The sequence below is a fragment of the Centrocercus urophasianus genome, unplaced genomic scaffold (assembly GCF_019232065.1).
Source record: "Centrocercus urophasianus isolate 14NV4802_14NV808 unplaced genomic scaffold, USGS_Curo_1.0 seq_49, whole genome shotgun sequence".
Lineage (NCBI taxonomy): Eukaryota > Metazoa > Chordata > Aves > Galliformes > Phasianidae > Centrocercus > Centrocercus urophasianus.
In genome coordinates this window covers 188900-202867 of record NW_024885077.1, presented here as the reverse complement: position 1 = coordinate 202867, position 13968 = coordinate 188900, and the positions used below count along the sequence as shown (strand labels likewise).

General features: G+C 47.9%; 2 protein-coding genes across 13 annotated transcripts in view; both read left to right on the top strand.

The window, feature by feature from the left end:
- On the top strand, positions 1–3926 carry FBXL8 (F-box and leucine rich repeat protein 8). Of its 4 annotated transcripts, none has more exons than XM_042834713.1 (3): positions 1–12; positions 1287–1517; positions 2047–3926. In XM_042834713.1, the coding sequence occupies exons 2-3, from the start codon at positions 1354–1356 to the stop codon at positions 3020–3022; spliced, it is 1140 nt and encodes a 379-aa protein (XP_042690647.1). In that variant the 5' UTR covers positions 1–12; positions 1287–1353; the 3' UTR covers positions 3023–3926. The 4 variants fall into 4 exon arrangements, with proteins under 4 accessions (XP_042690647.1, XP_042690648.1, XP_042690646.1 ...); XM_042834714.1 differs by lacking the exon at positions 1–12 and adding an exon at positions 67–271; XM_042834712.1 differs by lacking the exon at positions 1–12 and having other exon boundaries at positions 67–1517.
- An 83-nt stretch (positions 3927–4009) lies between these two features.
- The window catches only part of HSF4 (heat shock transcription factor 4), an 18348-nt gene continuing 8389 nt past the window's right edge, over positions 4010–13968 (top strand). For 8 of the 9 annotated variants that reach the window (XR_006171443.1, XR_006171442.1, XR_006171444.1 and 5 more), the window contains exons 1-8: positions 4010–4643; positions 6893–7001; positions 7777–7904; positions 8811–8935; positions 10395–10470; positions 11945–12009; positions 13061–13160; positions 13454–13578. Coding sequence is in view for 6 of the 9 variants with exons in the window: in XM_042834706.1 (XP_042690640.1) it covers positions 4521–4643; positions 6893–7001; positions 7777–7904; positions 8811–8935; positions 10395–10470; positions 11945–12009; positions 13061–13160; positions 13454–13578 (851 nt within the window). In the remaining 3 variants the exon portion in view is untranslated. Of the gene's footprint in view, positions 4644–5526; positions 5595–6892; positions 7002–7776; positions 7905–8810; positions 8936–10394; positions 10471–11944; positions 12010–13060; positions 13161–13453; positions 13579–13968 lie in introns of all 9 variants that reach the window. The other variant, XM_042834709.1, reaches the window with a different exon arrangement.

The following is a 13968-nucleotide window of genomic DNA, read 5'->3' as shown; positions in this document are numbered from 1 at the left end:
CGCCCGCAGGGGGTGAGCGGGGAGCCCTGGTTGCGTTGCGGGCGGTGCGCCGCGCTCGGCCGCCTCGAGCCCCGGTGCGAGCCGCTCGGGGCGGGCGGATGGAGCGCGGATAGGGGCGAGGGCTTCGTCGGCAGAGGAAACAGCGACAACAACCAGCGGGCTCCCAGGAAGGAAGCGGGGCTGAGTTCCTCGTTGGGGGAGGGGATGGGGAAGAGCTGCTGTTACTGCGAGGGTGGCAGACATGCTGCGCTGCCGCGTCGCACGCTGAAAGGCAATGAGTCACGCTTCAAAGCGGCGGATTCTTGAAAAAAAAACGCGTCCTTCTGCTCCGCTTTGAGCTGTGCTGTTTTGCGTCGCAGCGCTCCGGCATAGGGCAGAAGCCGCGGGAGTGAAGCATTGCTTTGGCTCCGTGGCCCGGAGGCTGTCCCCTGTCTGGGACGCGGCCGTCCCCAGTGCTGTCCCAGGAACGGGGATGCTTGCAAGGCTGCGCGGCTCTGCCGTTTAAAAACCTCGCGATAGGGATTGAGAAGCTGTCTCGTGTCGGTGATTTTATGCGGTGGTTTTAATCTATGCAAAATAAATCTAGAAAAGTGGATGAAAAATACCGTTCCGTTCAGAGCTTATCAATCTCAGCCTTTGTCCCAGTGCTCATAGCTCACACAGAAGGTCAAGCAAAATGTGCTTTCCCGCTTCTAAGTCAGACTTGTGTAAATGGGGCTTATAATGAGTGGATTAAGAGTAATAAAACATTTCTGTCAGGCCGCCACGTCTTCTTACAGGGAAGGGTCACTGCAATAAAGCTGCCCCATTCTGCTGTGGGCCTTTTGTTTCACAGTCGGTACAAAAATGGATGTGTGGGGCTGTTTTCTGTGTAGAGCTTCTGCTTGCAAAGAGGTTTTTTTCCACTCAGTTTGAGAAATCTATCTCAGCTTTTTGCATACCGGTGCAGCAGCACTAGAAAATTCTCTTGCATTTTTATTACTTACAGTAGCAAAGCCCTTGCTGCAGGAAAATGCACTTTTTTTCCCCCAAAGCCTTGATCTGACATCTTTAATACTTGAAGAGTATTTCCCAGCTTCTAGGCTTGTTTGGAAATAGTGTGCAAACATTCGGCCAGTGGATTTCCTCTATTTTTGTGCTGAATTTCAAAATGTGGTGAAGTTTCAAGTTGAAAATAGTGCTGACCCCCTTTGTGACCCAGTCGCGTTGGTTTGACTTTGTATGTAAATGCTAAATATCTCCTTTTTTCTTTCTTTCCTTTTTTTTTTTTTTTTTTTTTTAAACAGGGTTGTTTGAAAATTCCCTGCAGTTTTGGAAGTTTCCCCAATTTTTGAACCCAACTGAATCAGCAGCATGCTTGCTCCAGCCTCTGACCCGTGGAGCTGCATCCCAGAGGAAATCCTCATCCAAATTTTCTATTACCTTTCTCTTCGAGATAGATACACAGCCTTCCAGGTGTGCAAGCAGTGGGCTGGGGCTGTTTCTTCCAGCTCCGTTTGGCATTTCACGGAGATCAGGTATGAGGAATGGGTTTCTGAAGCGTGAGCATCTCTGCAGGTGTAACAAGAGCATCACGTATCAGAGCGTGTTGAAGATGTGCAGCGCTGTGCTGTGACAGCTAATTGATGTTAGCTGTGATTTGTGTGTGTGGCTACATTTCTTGACTAGCATTTCTTTATGTAACAGAGAAAATGGTGTTATGCAGTGTGGGCTTTTATGTTAACTGCTGATGATTTGGGTGCCACGGGAAGTATTACATTCTCAGGTAAGTCCCTTCAAGTTGCTCCTTGTATCACCAAGAGACAAAGTTATTGGGTTGTCATCCTCATGGTGGCACTTACCTCCCCAGTGGTCCTTCTGGAGGCCAACTCCTCTCTCCCCCTCACTCGGTCAGAGTTTGGCCTTACAGTGACTTGCCAGGCATCTAGTGAGGAGAAATGTGTGTCATCTGTTGGTGTTTGCCAGAACACAGTAAAGGAGAGAATCTGCTCTGTGTTTGCTCGGTTTACCTTCCGCAGTGACTGACCTTTTGTTTTACCCTTCCAGCTGTGATTCAGAGGATGAGGAGGGCATGCTGCAGAGCCTGTGCCAGTTCCTCAGCCAAATCAAACACCTGAAGATCAGATTTGACCAATCCAAAGAGGTCAACCGCAGGAACGTGATGCGCATCTTGGATGTGCTGGCAAAGCAGAACCACAAGCTGCAGCAGCTGTGCATTGCATGCCATGGGGAGAACCCCTATTTCTACTCTGGCCAGGACATCCTGCGGAGCATACGGAATATGTGCAACACTAACACCCAGATAGATCTTCAGCATGTTGATTTTCGAAATATGCCCTTTACTCTCGATGGGGAGCTTGTTGAACTCCTAGCTGCCACCAACCCAAACTTACAAAGTTTGTTCATCAACAACCGTACCCTGGTGTGCAATGTGGCACCAAACACCGTTAGGAAAGTTCTCAGTGTGTGTCCCAAACTCTCAGCCTTGGGGGTCTACTATGCCAGCCTGTCCAATGATGTATTTCTGGAGCTGCTCAAGCCAGAAAGAGCAGCTTTCACCCACTTAGACATTTTCTGTGAGCGCCTGGACAAATATATACCAGTCATCTCAGAAGAGCTGTGGGCTGCTGTCAGGCAAAAACATCCTCGACTCTGTGTAGACCTCGAATTCGATCATACGGTCCCTGGCTGCACGATACCACGGATCCTAAAGCAGAACATACCTGTGAGCACGCTGCAACTGAACACCTACAATTACATGGTAGATCAGATCAGGTTTATCACCCAGAGCTACAGCAGTACTCTGAAGAAGCTGACGCTCCAAACCACATCCTCGGAGGACTTGAATTCCTCGCTAGTAGAGCTGGCGAGGCACTGCCAGAAGCTGATGGAGATCCACTGCTACTGTGTGGTCAGCAAGGAGGTGGTGGAAGCGTTCCTCACGCACTGTCCCTGTCTGAAGCAATACACTCTCAAGGTCACCAAGGAACGGCACCCCTGGAAACCAGTGGCAGTTCGGTGACCGGATCACCTGTTCAGCAGATGAAGCATTTGTTCTCAAATGTGATTGGTCAGTGGCCATACAAAGAAATTGAATTACCTATTTCTAATTTTTTTTTAATGGAATGGAGAGGACAAGTCTTTTCTCTTCTTTGTGTTCTCTATTTAGCAATAGTGGGAATGCCGTGTTCACCCTTTGTGAAGTTTTACAGGAAATCACACTGACATTTAATTTTTATGTTATGTTTTAAGCATATCTCAAAGTCAAGCACACCGTGTCAGGCACCCAGCAACTATTTAGGCAGACACTTAAGGAAACAACAGCTTCAGTGCAGGTGTTCTGTGTCTGTTGGGGTCCTTAGCCACATGAGTTCACCTATAGTGACAGGCAGTGGTCATCTGATGGAAAATGCCCTCCAAACTTGATATTTCTCTTCTGGCAATTTCTGTGATGATGAGCTCTCCTGGTATCCAGCTATCAGGTAACCTCCACTTTGTAATGGTTTAAACAGGAGCTGAGTTATGTTAGAAAATGTAAGCAGGACGAAAAGCACTTAAGAAAGAGCACTGGTAAGGTCAGAAGAAAGACACATAGCCTGCAAGTATCCTTCTCTGTCCTTTCTTTCTCAGAAATGCACATTTTCAGGTATTTGAATGCCTTTGGCAAAGACCTATGCTTTCACTGCATTGTTAATGTTTCTTAGGAGAATCAACAGTGTTTACAGTTTTTCCTGTCTCAGTCAGCAGCAAATGGCTCTGAGTTAGGATGAGCATGTTGTGTGGTTGTGCCAAGGATTCTGATGAGCTGTGATTTGAAGAGTAGATTCGGATTTTAAATGGTCCTGGCATAAAGCTCCCTTTGCAAGCAAATATTTAGAGCAATCTAAAGGATTTTGAGTGATAACAATAAAGCATGTTTTCTCGCAGTTACGCATGTAGCTGTTTTCATCCGCCACTTTTGTCAGCCAAGAGCCAGACCAGCTGTCCTGGCGGATGAGACCCGTAGCCAAGCCAACTTACAGTTCTGCCTTTTCAAACCCTTGATGAAGACGTGCAGCTCTGGGCTCTTGGCCAGGCTGTGCTCACCTCCACCGGCCAGCTTTGGGGCAAGAGAATTCCAAAATAAAACTACGTGAGCGCTCAGACAGAGGCGGTGGCAGAGCCGGGGCGTCCCGCAGGCTCCCAGCGGGTGGATTCAACCCGCAGCCTTGCTGACCTCCCGGTGCAAGGTGCACAGCACGTGTTCCCTCTGCATGACGCTGCGTATTTATTCACAGCTCTGCGAGATCGGCTGTGGTGCATTTTCATTCTGTGTATTGTTCTCTGGGGCTGGTGATGCCATTGCATTGTGCTGAGTTTTTACGAGGGAGAGCGGCACTGCTGATGTGACTCCCAGGAGCCTACTTTCTACTGGCCCGGGATAAAATTCAGTGGTTCATTCTCTGTCGGACACACGCACGTGCAGGGAGGCTGGCGCGCTGACAGCGATGGGGTCGGTGTAGCCGGGACACTGGAAAGCTATGCAGGATTCACCCGGCTCCCTGGTGATGGATGGCTACTCCAGCAATGTGCCTGCCTTCCTAACCAAGCTCTGGACACTGGTGGAAGATCCTGAAACAAACCACCTCATCTGCTGGAGTACGGTACGTGCAGCCAATGCTGGGTTTCACTTCGAGTGCTGTAAGGGGTGTCTTAGAACAGAAGCCTTTAAAAAATCCAGAGTCTTTAGGAGAGAAAAGTTTTTCACCTTGCTTCAGTTCCCCAAAGTTTTCTGGAAAAGGTGCAAAGGTATTAAAGGTCTTCAGTGATGACTGGTTGATTTCACAAGCATCTCTTAGCAGCCTGTGCTATGGTAGCAGGCAGCAGGCTGCCATAAGGAGCCCTTGGACCACAAGCTGAAACACAAACGGGTCTCAGATTGGCACTTCAAATTGCCCAGCGTTTTGGAAGAACTTCACCTTTTCAGCTAGTTCATGTGATGGCTGTGGTGATGTGTGTATTTGTCTGTACCACTCCTCTAGTGATAGATTGCTTTGGTTTGGCTTCTTATTTATCTTAGCTCCTATTTATCTCATCCTTAGCTTTAATTTACTTAAGTGCAATCAGTGGATAAAAATGATTAATTTGTCCCTCTCATGAAGTGTTTTGAAACCGCATTATGCTTTTGACCTGAGTAAGGCTTGCTGCAAATGGTGCTGTGATTTGTCTCCAGCGTGGAGCTATCAGATCAGTTGTGTGCATGAGCATGGCCTCTGAAAAAAGGCATCTGTTACAAAAGCAAATTTAAAGGGGTTGGGGAGAAAAGCCTGAAGCAGTATTTTTGCCATGTGTTTGTGTCCAGTGCAGCTTTCATTCAAAACCTGAGATGGAATTTAAGTTGTGTTGTTATTCAGGGCTTTCTGAAGTTGGCAGTACATGGCCACTTGGAACCTCTGTGTTTTAAATAAGGACTTTTGAACTAAATATTAGTATGTATAAGCAGTCCTCTCTGTGTTACATGTGCAGTATTCCTGATGTCGGTTTCAGGTCAGCTGTTATTTTGGACCTTCCATCGCATGCTCTGCTTTCCTGCAGCCAGACAGCAGTCTTCTTGGGTAAGGCTTCTAGATCAGAGAAGCATAGAATCAATTTAAGATTGGAAAAGATCTCTAAGATCATCTGCAGTTGTCTGAGATTCCCACGTTGCATCCTTTTCCTTGTCAGTGCTGTTAGAGCTGAGAGGCTGCGAGCTTTGCTAAGATTTCTGGATGTAATCAGAGCTGTTGATAAATAGGACCCGTATGGACAGAATAAACTGTCACATAGCAGAGGGTCTCTGCCCTGTGGGTCTGTCAGAACCAGTTGGGACAACCATCTGCCAAGACTGATGGGCAGATTGTTAGTCAATCTCCTGAGCACTCAGTGAGTTTTGTTTCTGCTCTGTGTGGCAACGATCAGTGAGAAGGACCCTGGTCAGAGGGCACTGTTGAGGCAAGAAGCAAGGCTGTGCATTGTGAGCATGCAGGGTTAATTGCTAGAACAGGCAGAAGGGCCTGAACACAGCAGGAATTGGCACGGTGTGCCAGTGGGGTGTGTGGTGGGTGGTGGGTGCATGGCAAGACCAGGTGAGAATGCATTGCCAGTTCTTCTGTCCCTTAAGAAGGTGATGTGGATTTGTGTTTGCAGAACACTTCAGGGCAGCTGCAGCGCAGTGTGTCCGCCAGGCAGGAGGTCAGCAAGGGAAGGCACGTGGGCTGCAGTCTCAAATCCTAGTGATGCATCCTCAGAAGCAGCACTTTTATCAAGTTAAAATGCATGTTGCTAGCCTGAGCTGTTAAAGCATAACTGCTAAAACCTTATGCCATATTCAGCCACGTTTGTGGCTGCCCTTGTGACTGTGTGCTTTCCAAAATAACCCAGAGAAGGCGTGTAGAGCGTCTGCATCAGAGCGGTACCCCCAAGGATTTCACGCTTTGCTGTGTTCTTGTGCCATGTCTCCAGGCACTGCTCCCTCCAGGGCTGCTGTGCTCTGGAGCAGATGGTTCACAGACAGACCTGTGTCAGCACCTTCATTGACTGTAATGGTAATTTCCACTTTCCAAGACCTTCTCTGGACACCAGAGTGTTTCTGTGAGGTGCACACAAGAAAGGGCAGCAATTCTGAGCTATGAGCACTTGGGATGTAAAAGATTTTTTCTCACACCTGAGGATCTGAAAAAGCAGTCAAAAAGGATCAAAAATGCGTCTGTGCCAGAACTGAAAGGGGAGCATCATTCACTGAAAGTTGTTGTCACTCTTTGCAGCTTCAAGGTGACAGAGAAGAACTCGTCCTGCTGTAGGACCCAAGGGAACCACCTCCTCCTGGCCTCCTCCTGCAGTCTTCTAACTGCCTCTGTCCTTACTGCCTTTGCAGAATGGCACCAGCTTCCATGTGTTTGACCAAGGACGTTTTGCCAAAGAGGTGCTGCCCAAGTATTTCAAACACAACAACATGGCCAGTTTCGTCCGGCAGCTGAACATGTGTAAGTTCAACCCACGTGGGTCTCGTGGGATATGGGGAGAGCGAGAGAAAGCAAGGCTGGGATGGGAAGCGTGGAAGGGAATTGTAGATAGAGATATTGGGAGCCCACGTATGCACGTCACTGTGACATCATTGATTTTGCCAAAGAGGACATTCCTCTTAGACCCCAGGAAAGTGAAATTCTTGTGTAGGAGATCTATAGATTCTTCCATAGATGCTAGCATGATATTTCTGTTAGATAAGCTGTGGCTAAGAAATTTCAGCTACCAGGTTCTCCGCTTTCCTTGATTGGTTTAATTGCCATATGGGGATTTTTCTGGCAGCTCAGTACCGTGAAAGCTCCCTCAGAAACAGCTTCCTTTGAGCGTAGTGTGCCCCCAGCTTGTCTGTTTTCACAGTCATATTGCTCAGCTAAGGTCGGACAGCATTTCACCCAGCAAGCCATGCTAACTGGACACATTCACCGCTCAGCAGAGGTTTGCACGTAGCTGTTAGTGACACCTAGACCATGTTTGTATGAAATATGCATCTTCTCCGATAGTTTTCTGAAGTGCTACTTTCTTTCAGTCACTACTCCGTAAGTTCCTCAGTAAAGTTTTCCCTTTGCAATTTAAGCATACTGTGAATACGATGCCAGTCTTGAGGGGGGGTAGTGTGATGTAGAAACCCTTGCAGAACTTCAAAGAGGTATCCAACGTAGATTTCCCTCACTTCTGGTGGAGGCTGGGAGGAGAGCATGGGCCCACTGACTCTTCACCCCCACCCTTTCCACGCAGATGGCTTCAGAAAGGTGGTGAACATTGAGCAGGGGGGGCTGGTCAAGCCCGAGCGGGACGACACTGAGTTCCAGCACCTCTGCTTCCTGCAGGGCCACGAGCACCTCCTGGAGCACATCAAGAGGAAGGTGAGGGGCACTGCGCTGGGGGCTCTGTGACTGAGACGTGTTCGTTGCGTGCATTCTGCCACAGCTGCTTTCCTCTCTTGACAGTTCTCCAAAGGCAGATTTGTTTTTTTCTGAAACGCAGCCTGGCATGCTGTGGGCTGCTTGGCGTAACTCAAACTTCACCTTGCAGTGTGGTTTCCAGCCTGGGTTGTACATTCAGCTGTGACAAGGGTCCTGTGAGCGCAGGGATTGGCTGTCACCAGCTGTTGGTTTGTTTTGCTCTGTTGCCCAGTGCCACAGATCTCTGTGCTGTGCAGCCAGGCTTGCTTCTGACCGTTCTGGCATTTTGAACATCATCTTTTTCTAGAACAGTATGACACATCTCTTCCTGGATCCCCAGCACTCCCCTCCTGTTGCTTTAGAGGCAATAAACTATTCCTGCCACCTGTCTATTGTCTTCTAACTTGTTCTTAGCCTCCAAGAAGGGCTAATTGACTTCAAGAAAGTAACCTATTGACTTCAGAAAGCAACTACAACAAAAACATCCTAGAAATCAAAGTGTAATATGTCAGTTACAGTTACACAAAATTGAAACAATTAATCAAATGACCTAGTTCAGCGTGTTCCTGTTCCTCAAAGTGCCTTTTTTTCCAAGTTGATTTGAAATGCATGCCTAGTGGACAATATCCTACAATATCCTACTGCCAACTGCCCTCTGTATGGAAGCACTTTTCCTGCTCTTTGCTGCATTTTATCTCACTGGCCCTTGCAGTAATACCCAGACTCTTGTGAACACATTGCCTCCCTGTGTATGCCAGCATACCAGTCTGGCTCTGGGAGTCCTGCCCCTGAGCCACAGCCATTGCTCTGTCTGTCCACAGCCCTTCTGGTGCTGGTGAAGCCCACTTCTGCCTTTTTCTTCCTTAGGTGTCAGTAGTAAAAAGCGAGGAGACCAAGATGCGCCAGGAGGACCTCAGCAGGTTGCTGTATGAGGTACAGATCCTGAGAAGTCAGCAGGAGAACATGGAGTGCCAAATGCAGGACATGAAGCAGTGAGTTGAACCCTACTTGGGCTGCTTCTTTGCAGGCATTTGCTTCTTGAGAAATGGTCTTGGGGAATGCTTGAAAGGAGGAGCCTAGCACAGCTGCCTCCAGGGGAGCACATACTGAGCTAAAAATCTTCTCTTTGCTTAAATACCCTAACTTTGAAGAAATGAGTTGGTGTTATTTATGTATCTTGTTAGCAGTAAGTACGAACAGAGCAAATGCTGATGCAGGAGTGTTACCTTCAGAGTGCTGCAAGAGGACCTGCTGCATCTGAACAGCTGACCTCTGGTTTGGTTGGAGGGATTGGATCTGCTGAGATGATAATTTGTGGATTTCTGTGCAGAGCTCCCAGTGAGCTACAGCACACAACCTAATCGTTAGCCTCTCTGTCTTCTATGACAGGTAGACATTATCTCTTCATCCATATTTTCCCTTCACAGATGAGATAAGCACAGAGGAAGCCACACAGGAAGGAAGAGTCTTGGAGACTGACACAACTGTGTTTCCTCCAGATAGAAGTGAAGGCAGAGAGAGATATGTGACACAGTGTCAAACCTAGGAGGGTCTTTGGCAGAAATACAGTGGTACCACATCCAACTATTTAAAGTCAGAAATCTATCACTGTTATCCTCCACATCCAGTACATATGACCAGACAAAAGAATGTAAGGACACAAAAGCAGCTGAAGCATTTACATCTCTGGGCCCCTCTCTTTGTTATGTGGGAGCAAGAAAGGTGTATGCTGCACTTCTTCCATGTGGTCGCCTGACCTCCCAGCCACCTGAATGCGATAGCTCAGCCTTTAATCCTTACTCAATTTATAATGCTTCCCACACTTAGCATGTGTGTGAAATCACGCTATGAAATCCAGGTACAGTAGAAAATAAAAGAAGTTTTCCTCTAGGCTTGTTTCTTACTTAATTTTAAGGAATTCTGTCAGGGATTCCTGCTATATAAGCTACTATATAGGGGTAGCTGCTTTGCTATTTCAAGCCACAGACCTTATCTTCCCAGCTATAGCATCAGTCCACATTAGGAAGACTATTACCACCCAAAGGATGTAAAACGAAAGTATTTATAAATTGTACCTATATGATAGGTTTTGCTGGCCTGACAGTTTTTCTTGCATTCATACACTTGAGATAAATTCGCTGGTGAAGCCATTTGCAGCACAGAACTGGCAGGGATTCAGAGTTTGGCCCAAAAATTTCACAAAGGAACCCAAAAAACATGCCCTCCTACTATCCTCCCATACATGTGGTGGCTTCTCTTTACTTGCTTCTCCTCCAAATTTTGGTCTGTAGTTCTAAAATTGAGGAAAAACAAGGAAAAGAATCGTGGCTATGGCTGGGACATTTGCAAGTACCCAAATCTGCAGTGACCCAAAGTGAGACTTTGCTGAGCTGGGTGCTGTGCAGCGTGGCAGCACCGTGGACTGTTGGGATGTTTCTGTTTTACTTTCAGGCAGAACGAAGTCCTTTGGAGGGAGGTTGTTTCTCTGCGGCAGAACCACTCGCAGCAACAGAAGGTGATCAACAAGGTAGTGATCATACAAACCACAACTCACGTGCACTGCACAGTGCGTGTCCTCCTCTGATTTTTCTTGTCCCATCATCTTCTCCACACTGATATCACAGTGTCTGTGTTTTCCTATCTTTCTAATTGCATGATGTTCCTACGTGTCCCGTGGGCAATGGTCACCAACAATGCATGGAGCAACTTTTGCTCTATGATTTTCATTTCACTGCCAGGCCATGCTGTGATGTTAGAAGTCACTATTCCATTCAAGTCTTGAGCAGGAGAGCACAGCCCTCACTGCCTGCCCTGTGTGATACCGTCTTTGTTCTGGTGGTCTTGGCACTGACTGCTCTATGCAATACCATCCTTGTTCTGCTAGTCTCGATGCCTTCAGACTTCCCAAGCCTTTCCTCCCCATGCTGCTAGCACTGCAGCAGCAGAACTGGCTAGCCCTTTCCTCAGTGGCCACCTTCAATATTTTGACAATGTAGAGGAGCTATCTCCCTTAAACTCTAGTGTGATCTGCTCTCCAGTGGTTCCAATACGGTGCTGACGTGACTGTGCATGTCACGTTTCTCAGTGCCCCCGGAGCCACATTCTGACCCTCACGTGGCATCAGTCATAAGACTAAATGGAAATGCACGAGGCCGTCCAGCCTTCCTCCAGCTCTGAGGCCAGACCAGCCACTCTGCTTGTTGTAGAGGCATTTATGCAACTCTGTTTTGTTACATTTAGGAGTGAGTAAGAGGCAGCTGTGGTATATCATAATAATGCTCTCTTTGTTAGGAGGTCAAAGCAGAGCTTTAGCTTGAGCTGACCTGGGAAAACGTTGCTAAGTGATTCCTCTCCAAAGCCATCCTGCATCGTACTTGTTGTCAGTTCTATCAGCACTGAACTTCACAGGGCTGAAACACTCAACCAAAAGGACAGAGACCTCCCTCCAGGGTCCAGGATGTCCTATGGGAGGTTTCTTCTTTCCCTTGCAAAGACCTTATTAGATTTCATGGAGGGCTTTGAAGGAGCCAAGTCTCACTCCAGGCCTAGGAATCGCACAGTCATAAAGGTTGGAAAAGACCTCTAAGATCATCTAGTCCAACCGTCCACCTAGCACCAGTATTGTCCCCTGCCCATGTTCCTCACTGCCATATCTCCATGGTTCTTGACCACCTCTGCGGATGATGACTCCCCCCAAACCTGGGCAGCCTGATCCATTGTTTGCTTGCGTACCTCCACATGCACGGTGCCCTACTGGATCGGGCTCCATGAGTTCTGCATGCATTGGCATGAGAGCTCTGAGCACATGCAACCTGCTGCCTTCGTGCACAGTGGATTAACATCCCAGAGTCCTGTTTCAGGCTTCCTCCTGCAATTTGGCTCCTATATTTCATGGCTGCTCCTGGATTTGGAGTGGTGTCAGGAGGGAGGGATGTGTGAGGTGGGAGTGAGGAGTGCTGAATCACTGCTGATTAACACTGGACTGTGATCTCTCCTGACAGCTGATTCAGTTTCTGTTTGGCCAACTCCAATCAAGCCCTGGCAGCGCTGGGATAAAAAGGAAGCTGTAAGTACCCTGGTGTGGGGCGTGCACATAATGCTGCCCCCTCGCTAAAAGCACAAGCTCAGCTCGTGCAGGCGGGTGGTCACTGGACCGGGCACCATGGTGATGGGGAATGAATGGGCTGAACTGCCGAGTCAGACCTGCTGACATGCCCCATTCAGCGGCCTGTAGAGAAGCACTGTGTCAGCTTATGACCTCTGTTTGGGAAAGATGGGAACAGTCACCGATGGAAGAAGAAAGGGCAGGGCCTCCGTGTTGGTTGTATGGGCAACTAATTTCCCACTGGAAATGGAAGCAGGGCTGGGCAGTTGTCATAGACCTCTGCTGTGAAAAAGAAGCAAACCATTAGTGAGACTGTTCTGAAAGGGGCAGAAGAGCACAGGATGATTGGCACAGCAAATGTGTTGGCCTAGCACTGATACAAGCCGGCTGCAGTTTGCACAGCGCTGTGCTTCTGCTTCCTTGGAAACACTAAGGTCTGTCTCCAAGGCGTCCCAGTGCAATGTACGTGCTGGTAGCACTGTGAATACCTGTGCATAAGGCTGCAGAGCAGAAGTCCAGAATGGAAAAATATATAATGTTGCTGAGGCATAAGGCTTTCCTCACTGCAAGTTACAGAAATCTCTTAAGCTTGTAAATCGTTTCAAAATTATTTGTGCAGACAGGGGTCCGGGGACTCTGCGGGGGGGTATCCTAAACTTCAGGTTTGCATTCTCTGCAGCCAGCTCTGACTGTAGGGACAGGTATTGCTATCATTTCTTCCTTATGTGGGAAAGAAGTTGTGCTCTGTACATTTCACTCTCCTCTTTCAAGTAAGATCTGTAAGACCCAGACCTTTTTTTCTCTGCATGGCTGCTAAAGGCCCTTTTTAATGGTGATATCCTCTGCTCCCCTTCATGCTCTGTAGCACTGAACAGAGGCATACATTACAGCTGAGGAAATAAAGAGCAGCCAGGAAACCAACCCTTGGCTCAAGGCTGTTGCTTGTATGAGCAGCCAGGGACTGGCTTGGTTGGTACATACTGGGACAACAAACCTCTTGTTTCTCTTCCAGGCCTCTGATGCTTGACAGTGGGTTATCAGCTCCACAGGTGTCCAAGTTCAGCCGGCATTTGTCTGCAGACGCCCTCCATGATGCCTATTTCATACAGTCGGTGGGTGTACTTCGGGGGGTTTCTTTGGCCATGCAGGGAGGAATGTCTGAAGCAATAGTATGGTTTGCTAGAGTAAGAGCTTGGCAAGAGTGTGGCAGTGAAGAAGAGAAGAGGTTTACAAAACAGAGTGGCATTCTTTAGGTCCTTGCTTGGGCAGGAGTTCTGGAAGATGGATCTGGACAAAACCAGCAAGCTGCCTTTCCCCTTCTTGAGCCCATGGAGAACCAGCTGACTTACTTCTGCTCTTTACTGCCTCAGCAAGAGAAATCTGTTTTCCTTTGTTTTCCCCTTAGCCATCGACAGAACCCGCCTCCTGTCTGCACAGCCCTGCGATGGCTGCAGGACCCATCATATCTGACGTTACTGAAGCATCACCATCCAGCGTAATAAATATGCAGTCCCCTCCTGATAATGACAGGTAAACGTATTTGTGTGTAAAACCAAAGAGAATGGGGCATACGGGGGCTTGTTGAGAAAGTTTCCTCTTAGCTTTGACAAGGAAGCAACCAAATCAAACTGTACATCTTTCTGCTAATGAGAACAGAAGGGTTGCATCATGACTTCCGATGCTTGACATCTTTTCTGAGAAGAAGTCCCAGCGACTTGGGAATTGAATGCAGGGGCATTTTAGTGCTTATCTCTTCCTGCCACAGACGTGCAGTGTATTTGGGGCTGGTATCAGAACAGCTACACAACGATGTCAGTGGAAACTATGCAGATTGGTGACTCGTGGAAACAGTTTCTCAGGCTTATAGGCAAGAAACTGATCCTAGGAACTGCCCGTAAATCCACCCAATAACTGAGAACA